At 32.2% G+C, this 13,845-nt stretch overlaps 1 protein-coding gene across 2 annotated transcripts; it reads right to left on the bottom strand.

Moving 5' to 3' along the window:
* Window positions 1–274: 274 nt before the first annotated feature.
* On the bottom strand, window positions 275–13,088 carry LOC132760327 (solute carrier family 49 member A3-like). 2 transcript variants are annotated; one of them, XM_060752282.1, is made up of 10 exons: window positions 12,950–13,088; window positions 7,795–7,953; window positions 7,052–7,268; window positions 6,292–6,368; window positions 5,339–5,473; window positions 3,549–3,665; window positions 2,898–3,050; window positions 1,860–2,017; window positions 883–1,028; window positions 275–488 (listed from the first exon to the last, which is right to left on the bottom strand). In XM_060752282.1, the coding sequence occupies exons 1-10, from the start codon at window positions 13,001–13,003 to the stop codon at window positions 328–330; spliced, it is 1,377 nt and encodes a 458-aa protein (XP_060608265.1). In that variant the 5' UTR covers window positions 13,004–13,088; the 3' UTR covers window positions 275–327. The 2 variants fall into 2 exon arrangements, with proteins under 2 accessions (XP_060608265.1, XP_060608264.1); XM_060752281.1 differs by lacking the exon at window positions 12,950–13,088 and adding an exon at window positions 11,675–12,841.
* Between the last annotated feature and the right edge of the window lie 757 nt (window positions 13,089–13,845).

Here is a 13,845-nt window from a genome sequence, read left to right on the forward strand (position 1 = left end):
TCACTGATTTGGATATATTATTTCGATTCTAACACGACATCAACAAATAAATGTTTCCGTACTTGATAGTTAAGCAAAATTGCGCCTGATTTGTTTCCGTACTTATTTTGAGCGCGTCGGATTTTTAGTGGTTACGTCACGTGTATAATGATTACGTCACATGTCTAAATATAGAACGTCAAACTGTGCATCTGTTGCATAATAACACACACTTTCTGTTCTTCTATGTTCAATAGGGAAAAATGCGGGTCGTGTTAGAATAATAAATATAAAAGCAAGTTCAAACAATTTTTAACGTCATATGTACAAAACAATATCAAAGTGATGTCATAAGTGTGTGGAACATGTTATTGTTATGTCAGTGTTCTTATTTATATGCTTCACTGCCGTCCTTTCAGCTTCGAGTCGTTTGTATTTGGGTCTGAAGAAAAACACCAATAACACAAAGGTGCCACATGAAATACAGTTTAGAATATACAAGTTTGAATCTGAAAATATACAATAAAATGATAATCGGTTGTTATTTATCTGATGTCAAATACATATACTACATTAGAAAAGTCAGATGTGTTTATAATGAATTCTTTTACTGAGGAGGAAATATGAATAACAGAACGTCAGAATTGAACGATTTTTTAAAAAATAGTAAATAATGAAACAAAAAGCATTCACAATAAAAGGGTTTAAGTTTTTTTTTTAAAATATCTGTGATATAACAATAATTATATTTATTATTATCTAATATTCAAAATCTCAATGTTCTAGATCAAATGTCTTACTCATTAGTTCTGTTTGTGTCTTTTTTTAATAAATCACAGTTCAATCACGTGACTTGATCACATTTGCATTATCTCATAACAAAATAAAAATTCTGATTCTTACAAGTCCAGTCGCGAGGTTCCAAAACTTTTGTATCTGCGTTGATATCTTCCGGAACATAGCATCCTGTCTCTAATTGCATCTCTTCCGCCGGAAGTGGCCTCGTTAAATATTGCATAATGAACATATATATTATGCCTTGAATTTGTCTAGAAAAAATAATACCAAAATGCAATGAATTAAATTATTTTCATATAAAAAGTATTTGACTATAAATTCTGAGTGCAAATATTCTCTAAAGTATAGTGTCATAACATATGGTACTGTTGTAATTTAAGCGCAGTCGCATCTATCGGTCCTTTCCGTCAAACTTTTAAGAAAATATTAAGTTGAAATTAATTCTGATTATACAGTTTTTCATTCTGCTATTACCCTAGAAAATACCTTCAAGTAGAAATTTATTGCTAACTTTCTCATTTATTCAGTTATTTAACCGTTATCTTGCTTTTACGCTAGCCGTACAGACAAACCCTTGCTTTCTAACCCGTGCGACCAATGCAGTCCAAGACTTGCCGGCACATTTTTACCGTTTGATCATTGTCTGTACTGTTCCCTTTTTAATCAGAACATACTTTGAAAAAATTTCCTATAAATGAGAACGATTTTGTCCAGATTGAAGGATGGACAAGTGCATTTAAGACACTTTTAGCGTGGTTAGGACTAAACTTTAGGCTGTTAATGTAACATTGACACTGATTTTCAATACGTAGCCTTTTACAGTTTGTATCTATAGATTTTACATTACATTCATATATATTATATATTATGCAATTAAGATATTCCTTCTATTTATGAAATTAGAAAAAAAAACGTATGTACAAACTATAATTTTGGAATCAACTACCCTTGAAATCGTCTACTATTCAATAAACAGTTGGTCATGGTAGGCCTATAAAACATAAATAAAATATATATGAACGCGTTACTCTTCATAATGCGAACGTCAAACTTATAAATAATCATATAGGGGATAAGTTTACCCTCCTACTAAGCACAACCCGGATCCAGTTGCCGCGGCAACTGGGTATGTTACTTCAACTGCTAACTCAAATCCAATGGCATAAAGAGAAATCCCACAACCTCCAAATAGCGCCGTCATAATAGCAACCCAAACATGTTGGTCTCTAAGTCGTGAAACCTGTTTTAAAAATAGAATTAGAACACTTTCAAGTTATCTCACTATGAATATAATGACAAGGTGATGATCTATTCTTATCACATATTTACAGAAAACTTATGAAAAATGGTAATAGAAATTTGTAACTAACACATACTAAGTTTACTCGCTATATCTAAATATGTCGTTTCAATTAATACGAGTTATTTATACTTGCATGGCATTTTTACCAAGAAAGATATACAATCAAATAAGTACATTAACCATTATGGTGGCTGATTAATGTCATTTGTGTCGCATTCTGAAACTGGCTAAAATACGAAAAACAAGCCAAATTTTACAATTATTTATTCCGTCTTGTACTACGGAACTGTGTATTTACTACAAAGATAATTTGATCCTGCCAAAGAAATTATTCATTAATTGTACTGTGTTAAAATTGGTGACAATTCGTAATTTTAAGTATTGCCGGTGAATGTACACCTTTCATTTCGTCACCAAATACAAAAGCAAACTGGAGTTGTGTCTCTGAATTGTTTCCCAAATTTTAATAACACATTAATTAATATGCAGTCTCACCGGACTCGAACCAGGGACCCTTGAAATACCGTACCGCGGTTCTACCGACTGAGCTAACCGGCAGCTTACACATCATCTCCTCTTATAATAGTATACGGTTTTAAACCGTGAAACTTGATTAATATTCTCTGTTTTATTGAAAAGAGAATATGGGACGAAAATAGAAAAATGATAACAAATTAATTGGCGATTATTTAATGTGTCTAAAAACCCAAATACATTAGTTATATATTAATTGAGTTTGCATTAACATTTTACTAAGAACAACAACAGCAAACACAAAAAAAAACATTTGAAATTAATTTGTGGGACAACTGCGCACCTGAGTGAAGACAATAGCGAACAGTGCCGATAAACCGTACAATACTTTGAAAACTTCGTCAAAATGTTTAGTTTTGTCCACATATAAACTGACCGGCACCGCCATGATCATCCCGACTCCTAACATCAGTGATGCACATAACCCAGAAAATTCCTGATGAAATATTAAACATTTGAAATGAAAGCAATTACATGATTAAACGCATATACACTTATAAAAAAAGGCAAAAAAGGAATACAATTTCAAATTAGTTTCAAACGTATCTTAATCAATATTCCCAGAATAAAATAAACTTAAAAATGAAATTGTGTTTCATACAGACATGAACTAAACTTAAAAGAGAAAATATGCACAAAGTAATCCAGAATATATGTTACGCTAATATGATATTACTTACCTAAATTACGACTTTATGATATTTAAAATTCTGTTTATTTACTTTTTAGTTAGTGGAATGGGATGGGGGCAGTGATATTACGGTAAATCGACCATTTTATCGCATTTAGGTGATTCAACGGTAGTTATTGCATCAACTTGTTCCACCCGAAGTTAAATATGTTTTAGATAATATTTTAAAATTTCTTTCTTAACAGTGTATGCATTTAAAATTGCGTCTCAAGCAGTGCTTTCAGCGCTTTGATTGAATCTTACATCAGTGTATCCCCGTGGACATAAAATCTGTTCCATGAATGCTGTGACGGCTGTAAACAACGCTTGACCACCCCCAAATACCAGATTTAACACTATGTAATTCTTGTTAAATAGAATCTGAAATTTGTAAAATGATTTTGTTTGTTTAATAGTTTTTACGCCCATTTTTGAGTAAAAAAAATCATTTCACATTTAACAATAACAAGAAGTATCTTTCAAAAAGATACACGACCGAAGAAAAACTGGTTAACTTAAATATGTTAGTTCTTAGTTTTCCATTCAAAGTCATATAGAAATGTTAGCATAGCTTGCGTAAAGATGATTTCTTTTCTACAGGGTGATTGATCTTGAAAAAGATGTACTGCAGTATGTATTTCTAAACAAACCTGTCGTGTTTCGGTGAGTGAACTCAATTTCTATCACCAACATCTGCGCAGTCGGTTAGGCAATTACTTTTATAAACACGTGATTAATATGCAAAACTATACTCAGATCATGTGTAAAATAACTCAGCAAGTTTTCAGTTAAAATAAACTCTTCACTTTAAAATGTAGTGAAATTGAATGTTAAACATTCTATAGATCTCAATTTATCTAGAAAGTTAAAGAACTATCCTGTACATTTTATTTTAGAACCATCCTTAACATTTTATGTCATAACGGCAAGAGCTATCCTTTACATTTTTATTTTAAAATGGCTAATGAGATTTCCAAATTTAATTTCGTAATTTAAAAATGACCAATGAAAACTCTTCTTATATTCTGTTCTTCCCTGTAAAGTTTACAGGAAGTCAAACTAAAAAAAGACCGACCTTCGGTCGGGAATATGCTATTATTTTTTAATCTTTGGGTATTTTGGCTGCAATAAAAATTAATCTTAGATTCGTCTGTACATGCATTGGCCAGAATCTATACATCTCTGCTTCTCTGTTTTTCGGACGAAGTCCGTCTGTTATCGGTTTGACTTCCTGTAAACTTAACAGTGAAGAACTGAATACAAGAAGAATTTTCACTGGTCATTTTAAAGTTACGAACTGAAATCGGTGAATCTCATTGGTCGTTCTAAAATAAAATGTAAAGGACCGTTTTAACCATTCTAAAAAATGTAAAGGATAGTTCATACCGTTCTAAAATAATTTTTTAAGGATAGCTCTTTGATATGTCAATATAAAATGAAATGTAAAGGATAGTTCTAAAATAAAATGTACAGGAATGAGGATAGTTCTTTAACATTTAAATTAGTTTTTAAATGATTACAAAGTTTAAAAAGTCAAACGGAAAACATGTAAAAAGGACACCTTAAATAGTAGTTGTTTTTCTTTAAAAAAAATTACCAATATCAATATGCTTTAATTAAATTTCAATGTTTACAAAATGGGCATTTTCTTAATAGCTATCATGCCATTGTTATGCAAACATTACTTACATTAATTTTCTTTTTGTATTGAAAACTTATAATATAAATAACATACTTTTGTATGTTTAACAGTTATACTTCGGCCGAGTATCTTTTTAAAAGATATATCTTGGTTGAGATAATTTTGATACGAAAACATCTAAAATGGCAACGGATCAGAGCAGAACATATCTATCAACTAAAATATTTACATGCTAGTTTCAAAATTAAAACAAAATTGAATAAGCAGATGTATTTATCTTACTGTATATTTTCAAATTGAAACTAATGCGTTGGAAAAAAATGATTAGTCCGTTTACGAAAGGGCCACAAAAGCTTAAATTAAGATGTTGGATACAAATTGAAGTACAAATACTTGTACGTGTATGGCTTACATGTTTAAGTCCTGGCAAGAAAGGCGTGGAAATTGTGCCCGCGCTTGCAGACGGGGGAGTTGGTGGTCTTGAATCCCGTATCCCAAAAGTGGCAACGATAGTGATAAAAAATGCCAGTGCGGATGTTACCCATAGCTAAAAACAAAAGTATGAACTTACTGCAAACAGAATACACAAATGAAAATAATTAAATAAATTGGTATACTTAAAGTATATTGTTATATATTTATTGTTATATATGTCATATATTGTTGTATTAAGGGGCGCAATTATTTGAGCCGCGTCACGGCAAAACCAACATAATGGGTTTGCGACCAGCATGGATCCTGATCAGACTGCGCGGATGCGCAGGCTGGTCTGGATCCATGCTGGTCGCAAACCCATTATGTTGGTTTTGTCATGGCGCGGCTAATTTTATTGTCAAAGTATACATTTGATCCGGTGGAAGAGTGACAGCAACGCCGTGATGAACAAAAAATAACTATAGATTACAAAATTTTAGGACATAATAATTTGGTAAAAAATAATGAAAACGACATCATGCGATATGATCACGAAACAAAGACATCTAAAGCTCACTATTACATGCATCACTAATTTAGTGCTTCTTGACAGGTTATATATCCTACTTTAAATGATCATAAGATTATATACCAACATATGTTTCAACCTGGACATATAACCTGTCAAAATTCTTTATCAAGACCTTATAATTGCAAAATTGCGTTTTCGTGTTTATGAATATAAAAAACTATAAACGCCACGGTTCTTCAATGGAAATCTACACGTGCAAAAAACATTTCCGTAGACAATTACATATTCCAGGGATTTTTTATATAAAAAAAAAACAACCAAAAACAACTACAAGAACAAGAACAACAACAAAAAAAAAAACCCCAAAAAACTGACATATATCAAAATTAGTTTTTCCTTCCAAATATATGCATGCTTACCACAGCAGGGATGTCCGATGTATCGTCCACCATGAACGGAATGAATATAAATGCAACCATGTTTCCTAAAGGTTTCACTGAAAAAATTAAGAGCAAAACATGGAAGAAGAGAAAGACTCAGTAATCAGATTTTGGTATCACTATAGTTCTCACATCGTGGATTCGTGGAGTTTATATCGTGCATTCAATATGCTAAAATTATTTTAAATAGTTATTAAAGTCGAAATTATGAATTCATGAAGATTAATGGAGCATTCATACAGTTGAAGTGTCCCATCCGTCTTTCGATACATTCAGCCAGAGTTTTCCTGATAAAACATATAATGGTAAAGTAATTATCATCAAATCAGATGCAGCAGGTGATATATGTTTTGTACTCTGCTAAAATAGCTCATTTTCTGCTCACTATATAATCGCCAAATTTATCGACCGAGTTGTATTCCATACATTTTCGGCAACACAAAAATCTTTGTGATCTATACGTATGATTTATATTTTCATGCCAGAAATCGTCAATAACAATTACAAATACAATTGTTTTTGATGAGTTATATTTCGATAAAAATGCGATCTTGGTAGCTTTTGACAGATTTATTCCCTGAGAAATAGAATGTGAATGCTTTATCAGTTATTCATTTGGAGGCTTTTTCCTAAAGGAATGATCTAAAGTTATTGATCTTGTTCACATTTTGCTATTTAAGGTAACACAAATGGTAAAGAACTACTTTAATTTTTATGACATATCAAATCTTATAATTACTCATGCTTCCTATCATATTTGCGGTCGCTCGACGATGACAAGGGAACCAGATCGAGGCCATTTTTGTTGGCGCAAACATTACAAATGGTTGCGCGCAGGCTGCAAGAATCTGTCCACAGAGCAATATGACATATGAAAATTTCTTGGGCACTGTGTCAAAAGAACTAATGTTCCTAAGTAACGCACCCGCACTATTTAACCAAGTCGCTATCAGTAACTGAAATTAAATTAGTGCATCATAAGTTAAATACATATACATAAACGAGCATTAGATCTACGAATGGCTCTATTTCTGCGCAGGCGACATAGAAGACGGTTGAAAGGCAGATGAAGGTGATAACTATTTTGAATCATCTTAAGCATAACCGATGTTCCACTACATTTGTAAAACTAATATATCCTATTAATTGCTTTCGCAAAATTTTGTGGTTAAGTTGGTTTGTTTGTTTTTTGTTAAAGATTGCTATCATCAACATTATGGTTTATACCTAAACATATTAAAACCAATTTTATTTATGGTCTAGTTCTTTAATAGTTTATACGTAATGTAATGTATTGTCGAATTGGAAGTTGGATTTTGTGATGATGGTTAAGTCTATTGGAACGAAACGTGTAGGAAACACATACCTTGTTTATTGAACTTAATAGATTAAAATATCCTGTTTTACATGTATACCCATTACTACGATCAAATTAGACTTAACATTCGGAAGAAAACGTGTACATTCGTAAGGTTAACTTACACTTGTTCTGAGCCCTTGCGTGTCCAATACCCATGTAGCAACAAAGCCAAGTGGTATTGTTGCGATTAGGAAAGTCATTGACAACATATTCAGTTGAGACGAAGAAATGCCGTAGTAGGCGATGAAGGTGTCCGCAACAGGTGCAAAGGTCAACCACATCTGAAATATTTGCATTAGGCTTGTGAAATGATATTTTTAATTCTGTTACAGTTTTGGTCGTTTTTCACAATTAAAATTATCATTCTGGATAAACGGAAACAGCATTTGATCTGAAATTTGGCCCCTAAGCTGTTGGTCCAGCCTTCAAACTGCACATGAATCTCGAAAACATTTCCAGACCAATCATGTCGAGAAATGTCAGTGAGGTCCCTTTAAAGAATCGTATGCGGACAAAAAGATTTTACAAACTGCATGTATAAAAAGAAAGAAGAGCGTATATATACAATGAAACAATAAATATATAGATTCAGTTTAGATATCTATAACCATGTGACTGTGAAAGTATGGTAATTCAATGTGACAGTATGACAATATATGTATTAATATTTGGCAATGCCAAAGTCGCGTTTTATGGCTTCTTCATTTAGTTTATACGAGTTTATTTTAGTTCGATTGTGTTGGAAGCTATTAGCTTATTGGAGCACTCGTATCCGGTCCTGGAATTAACCATTGAGATTTTCTGCTATAGCAAAGCAATTAATTATCGCACTACCACCCTAGTTCTCAGCTTTTCTACTTAAAACCAATCAGGATCACTTTCATTTTTCGTCTCTACATGCGAATCGTATTTTTTATCAGCATGACCCAGATTGAATCGCGATTCGTCTGTAAACAGGATAGTTTCATTTTGCCTACACCACATTAGATTACGTCGAGCCCACACACACATGTGTTTGTGCGGTGCCACCTGGTTATGTCTTGTCCGAGATATGGCCACTGTATCTAACGGAAAGGACATTGCTACATATCCGATTACAACTTTATCCGGCGGACCTGGCCGTCACAGTAGATGGTAAACGACGTTGACGTATATGTTTCAACTCTAGCAATCTTTACGCGTGGTCTTCTTAGTCTATTTTACATCATCCGAAATCACGTACAACAACTCTTGTGGTCATGTCGCAATAATTAACCTGTCAGTTAGGAATTTTTACTCATAATTAGGAGAAATAAACCTTATTATAACTTTGTAACTAAATAAACTAAGTAAAAAGTTTTGAAAGCCTGCTAAGTATGGATTAGCTAGGAGAAATATAATATTATTAGGAGTTGAGAGATAAGATCTTAATTAGAACTTTGTAAGCCATAATATGGAGCTTATAGAGCCTAAATTTGAACTTTGTAACTTTTAATAAGGTTTTTATAAAAATAAAAATAAAAATTTCATTTCTCCTTAAAAGTCCTAAAAAGTTTTAAGACAATAAAACACAATAACACAGTAAGGTCATATTAATAGAATCTATCATTGAGTTAGATAGAGGAGTGATCCGAGGGTGATCGGTTCTATCGGGAACGAGCCTTGGCGATTTTCCAGCTTTATTGATGCAAGAAGACCTCTTGTGCCCCTCCGGGAACCGGAATAGAACCACCGACGGTCTGCGATATATGGATAGTTTACTCACATGTAAGAATACTAAGTGGTCCCCCGTTACTCGTTTCAGATTCGAAGTTAACCTATTCCTGTGTTACTGGATACAAACGGTGAATTTCACTCGGTAATAAAAAAAGTTCTTCACGTTAGTGCCATGGTATTAGAGATAGGGTAACCGATATATACTCCCATATGTAAATACATGTATAAAAGAGATATACAGCTAAAAAGGAAATTTTTTATGTTGCTGTACTCAAATTACATTAAAGATTTTGTTTAAAACTACATGTACACAACAACCAGACAAATTTGTTTTATTATAATACTTAATTTATATGTATACATATTTTGTTTTTGTTTTTATCATGCATAAAGCAGATTTAGTTTGCTCGTGCAATGAAAAAATACAAATAAAAAATGGTGTACAATGACATACATAATTGAATTTTATTCATGCAATCTCTTTTGAACATAAAACGATTTTAATTGACTGAAAATACTATTACTGAAAACGGCGATATCTCATACCGACATAATAATACATAAATATGTAGCTATTAGTGATCGATACCGATAAACAGGCAATGAAATAAACTAGGATGGGTAAATTTATTTTAACATAAAGTTTTGAGTTCATATGTTCTTAGTTACTTGGTAAACTGATAAATTGACTAAACATTATGTAAAGGCAAACCCACTCACAAATGAGTACATTTGTATTTCTTAACATGCGGAACTATATTAAATTATGTAAACTCAACGTGGCATGTTTCTGGTGTCTTAATTGTATTTGAACTTGGGAAATATCAAGTTTGCTCTTGTTAGCACAATCACAACATAAAAGTAAAATTGTTTCATGGATGTAATATATTTATTACACGTATCACTTTTCCAAATTTTATTGCTTTAGTTTTCATTGCACGTATAAGGAATAGTATCCTTAAAAGGAAAAGTAATAACCATAAGCAATATTATCACATAACCGTGCCTCTTTTGCGACTTCGTAAAAAACGGTATTGCACAGCCGTGCATATTTTGACGAAACGTCATTTGAGTTAGACAAACATAGGGTGTTAAGACGCCCTTAATGTTAGCGTTATACTATAAGCGTGCGTGTCAATAACGAAAATGGGAATTGTTTCAATGTAAACAGTTCTTATGTTGGTTATATGATAAATAGAATATCATATTCGTGTAGATTCAATACTGAATTTATTGAACTTGTTTAATAAAATAATATTATACAACTCGTTCAATCAATTCGAATCTACACTCCACACTTAATATATAGAAATTGAAAAATAAGGCATTATGTTGATAGTATTTTTTATTTGTCAAATCATGAATGAAAGACACTAATGTATATGTCATGTATATGACTGAGAAAAATCGAAAACATTATGTAAGAAAATAATGCTGATGTCACAATCACGCAATCATTTGGTTAATGTACACCCACATTGTTATTCCAATAGTACCAAAAAAATGAAATTCATACCGACATTCATTTATTTCAATTCAATATTGTCTTTCGAATTGGCAGTTCTTTTTTCAGTCAGAAGATAACGCTCCTCGTGCAAAAAATAACTAGTATACTTCTTTAATATTTCTAAATTATAATGGCATTACTGCTGTTTTAATACTGGAATGTCACAAAATGTATTTGAAAAGGATTTATCAAAAAATGATTGAATCTAGTCTAGTGTTAACTCGGTTAATGTTCAGAACAATGAACATATCGTCCTCGTTAAGTACATTGTAGCAATTAATATGTTGACACAAATTTAGTTTACTGTGTCACACTGCCTTGCCATTTTTTTCATTTCATATAGAGAACTGTATTTGCTTGATACTTTTATAATGTATATCATGAAAAATATTTTATCAATATTTATCGATAGTCCTAATTGATTTATATCTCAAAAACATTTGAAAACTGGGACAAAATTTGACATTGAGCGCTATAAATGGCTCATCCATGAATTGTGATGTTAAACGTGAAGGTACCTCAAAACATGTGTTTATATTCTTACTTATCAACTAAATGATAAACTTTTTTTAAAGCCGAAAAAAAAAAAACTTAGGTAAAATTGTCTGAGAATATTGCGTTGACCGTTATCATACACGATGTGGTACATGTATAGATAGATCTAAGGCAGCATATCCATATAGGCTACATACTGGTGGTTCAGTTTATAATTTCATCTTGGCAGTTAATTTTAAAAAAAAACATTCAAGAAATTCGGCAGGCTAAGGAAAAATAAATCAATTAATGAAACTCGTACTTACGATAGCATTTGACAAGTTGAGAAAACTCACAACAAAAAGCATCAGCCATCTTGAACGGTATACCTTATATTCAATCATCACATTGTCTTTCACATTATTGTTCACATTATCTTTCACATTAACTCCTGTTACAGACCCGTTTTCTGATCTTCCTGTGCTACATATCACATTTATGTTAACTTTCTCAGGTTCCTTCAAACTCGACATCATTAATAAATTCTATGACAAACACCCGGACATATGATTATACAAAACCCTCTTTCAATCAATTAAAACAACCGTTTATATAGATCAATTGATTAGAAGTCGAATATACGGTCAAACAAAACCCTTAAATCGAATAGCAATTCATTAAAAACCGAATATTTGGTTAATCACTTCATTAAAAGCACCCGCATGTAAAAGAATCATAAAAATATCCAAATATATTGTTATAAAACCACACTCAATTCATTAAAACACCAATATATTTTGTCATAACAACTTCCATATAAATTTATTAAAATACTAGAATACATTGAATTTTCAATTTGTTATTATATGTCAATGAGCACTAGTACTAGTTTCCTGTAAAACTATTTTCATTTGTGATGTGCAGTGATAACTAGATAACTAGCGCAATGCTCGAATGAGTTAAACTTGTTACTTCTGTTATACATTACTTTAAAAGAAGATGAAATACTGATTTGATCAAATAAACTGCTACTATAATTGCCCATACTCAGACGGCGATGACTATTTGTGACCCTAACACATTAAGATGCCTATCAAAATGTACTTTTTATAAAAATGCAGTTGCCCATGCATAGAAAATATTTATGATAACGTGTATATTAAACATATTTATACTTCATAAATAAATGACATTCGACATTGGTCATATCCGCAGTTTGAATTCAGATTTTTCCTCAAACAGACTTGAGTGTTTTAATTCACACGGGACATCTCAAGTGGTACCCTCGTTTTTTCCCGTCACGACTTCGTGATAATTCAGCATTTCTCCTCAGGCTAAATTACTGTTCTTGTCATGCAGTGTGCACACATTTTCATGTTCATTTATTTATCGCCGATTACTTACAAACATAAACGGAAGATCGGCGGAAAGTGCCGACATGTTGCGACTGCACTTGTACTTGAAAGCATGATACCACTCAGTACCAATGTTATCATTTTCTTACATTGAAACATTGGTGAAAATGGAGGAATTATGTTATCAACCTTAATCATCAAAGTTTAATTTAGCGAGCAAACTCTCTTTTTAAAGATGAAAATTACCATTTTTGACGAGTATTTCTTCGGTATATACAAAAGTTTTCCAACGAACTCCATGACAGTTATCAACAGAACTCAAACCCGCCGTGTAACAGTTCCTCCACATGTCTGACAGGTTATATGGCTCTATATACGGTAATGGTTGTAAAGTTACCGGTGAGGGTTATATTGCAAATAACCGTTTATATACGACCATATATAACAGGTCAGACATCTTTTCAAACGAATTAATAATAAAGCAGAATTACTTTCTTCTTCTTCTACTTTCTATACGACATTACGGGTTTTTATGAACGAGTTTTATTGTTTTTACTCGATGGTTACGGCTCGTGAAACTATATGAAATTTTATCATATCTCCTGAAAATATATTTCATATTTCACTCATACCAAAAAATATCCGCCAACCAGGGCATATTTATGTCAGTCTCATTGACACATAGGAGGTTGTTCAATTTTAAATGTCTTTTATTAAGAGGTTAATACACGGCAGGAGAGGGCCGGAAGGTGATAATCGGCCCGCAAAATGAATAATGGACCCGAGGGCTTTAGCCCGAGGGCCATTATTCATTCAGGGCCGATTATCACCTTCCGGCCCTACTCTGACGTGTATTAATGTCTTTAATACACTTGGTAGATCTAATAGTAGCATTAAAAAAAAACAACAAACAAACAAACAAAAAAAACCCCAAAAACAAATAGAAGTTCTTTCGTGGAAATTCTTGTCTACAGTACTCTTCTTCTGTTCTGTACTGTACAGAGATGTTTAAGAGTCTACAGTAGAGATCTACTGTTTGTGTGATCTAGAAGCAAGTTTTATTTTAATTTTTTTTTCGGAATGAATTTGTCGTATTATTTCTTCAAATTTCAATAGTAACAAAAATGTGTTTGTACTAAATA

The sequence above is a fragment of the Ruditapes philippinarum genome, unplaced genomic scaffold, assembly GCF_026571515.1.
Source record: "Ruditapes philippinarum isolate M1 unplaced genomic scaffold, ASM2657151v2 ctg32_1_1_1_1, whole genome shotgun sequence".
Classification (NCBI taxonomy): Eukaryota; Metazoa; Mollusca; class Bivalvia; order Venerida; family Veneridae; genus Ruditapes; species Ruditapes philippinarum.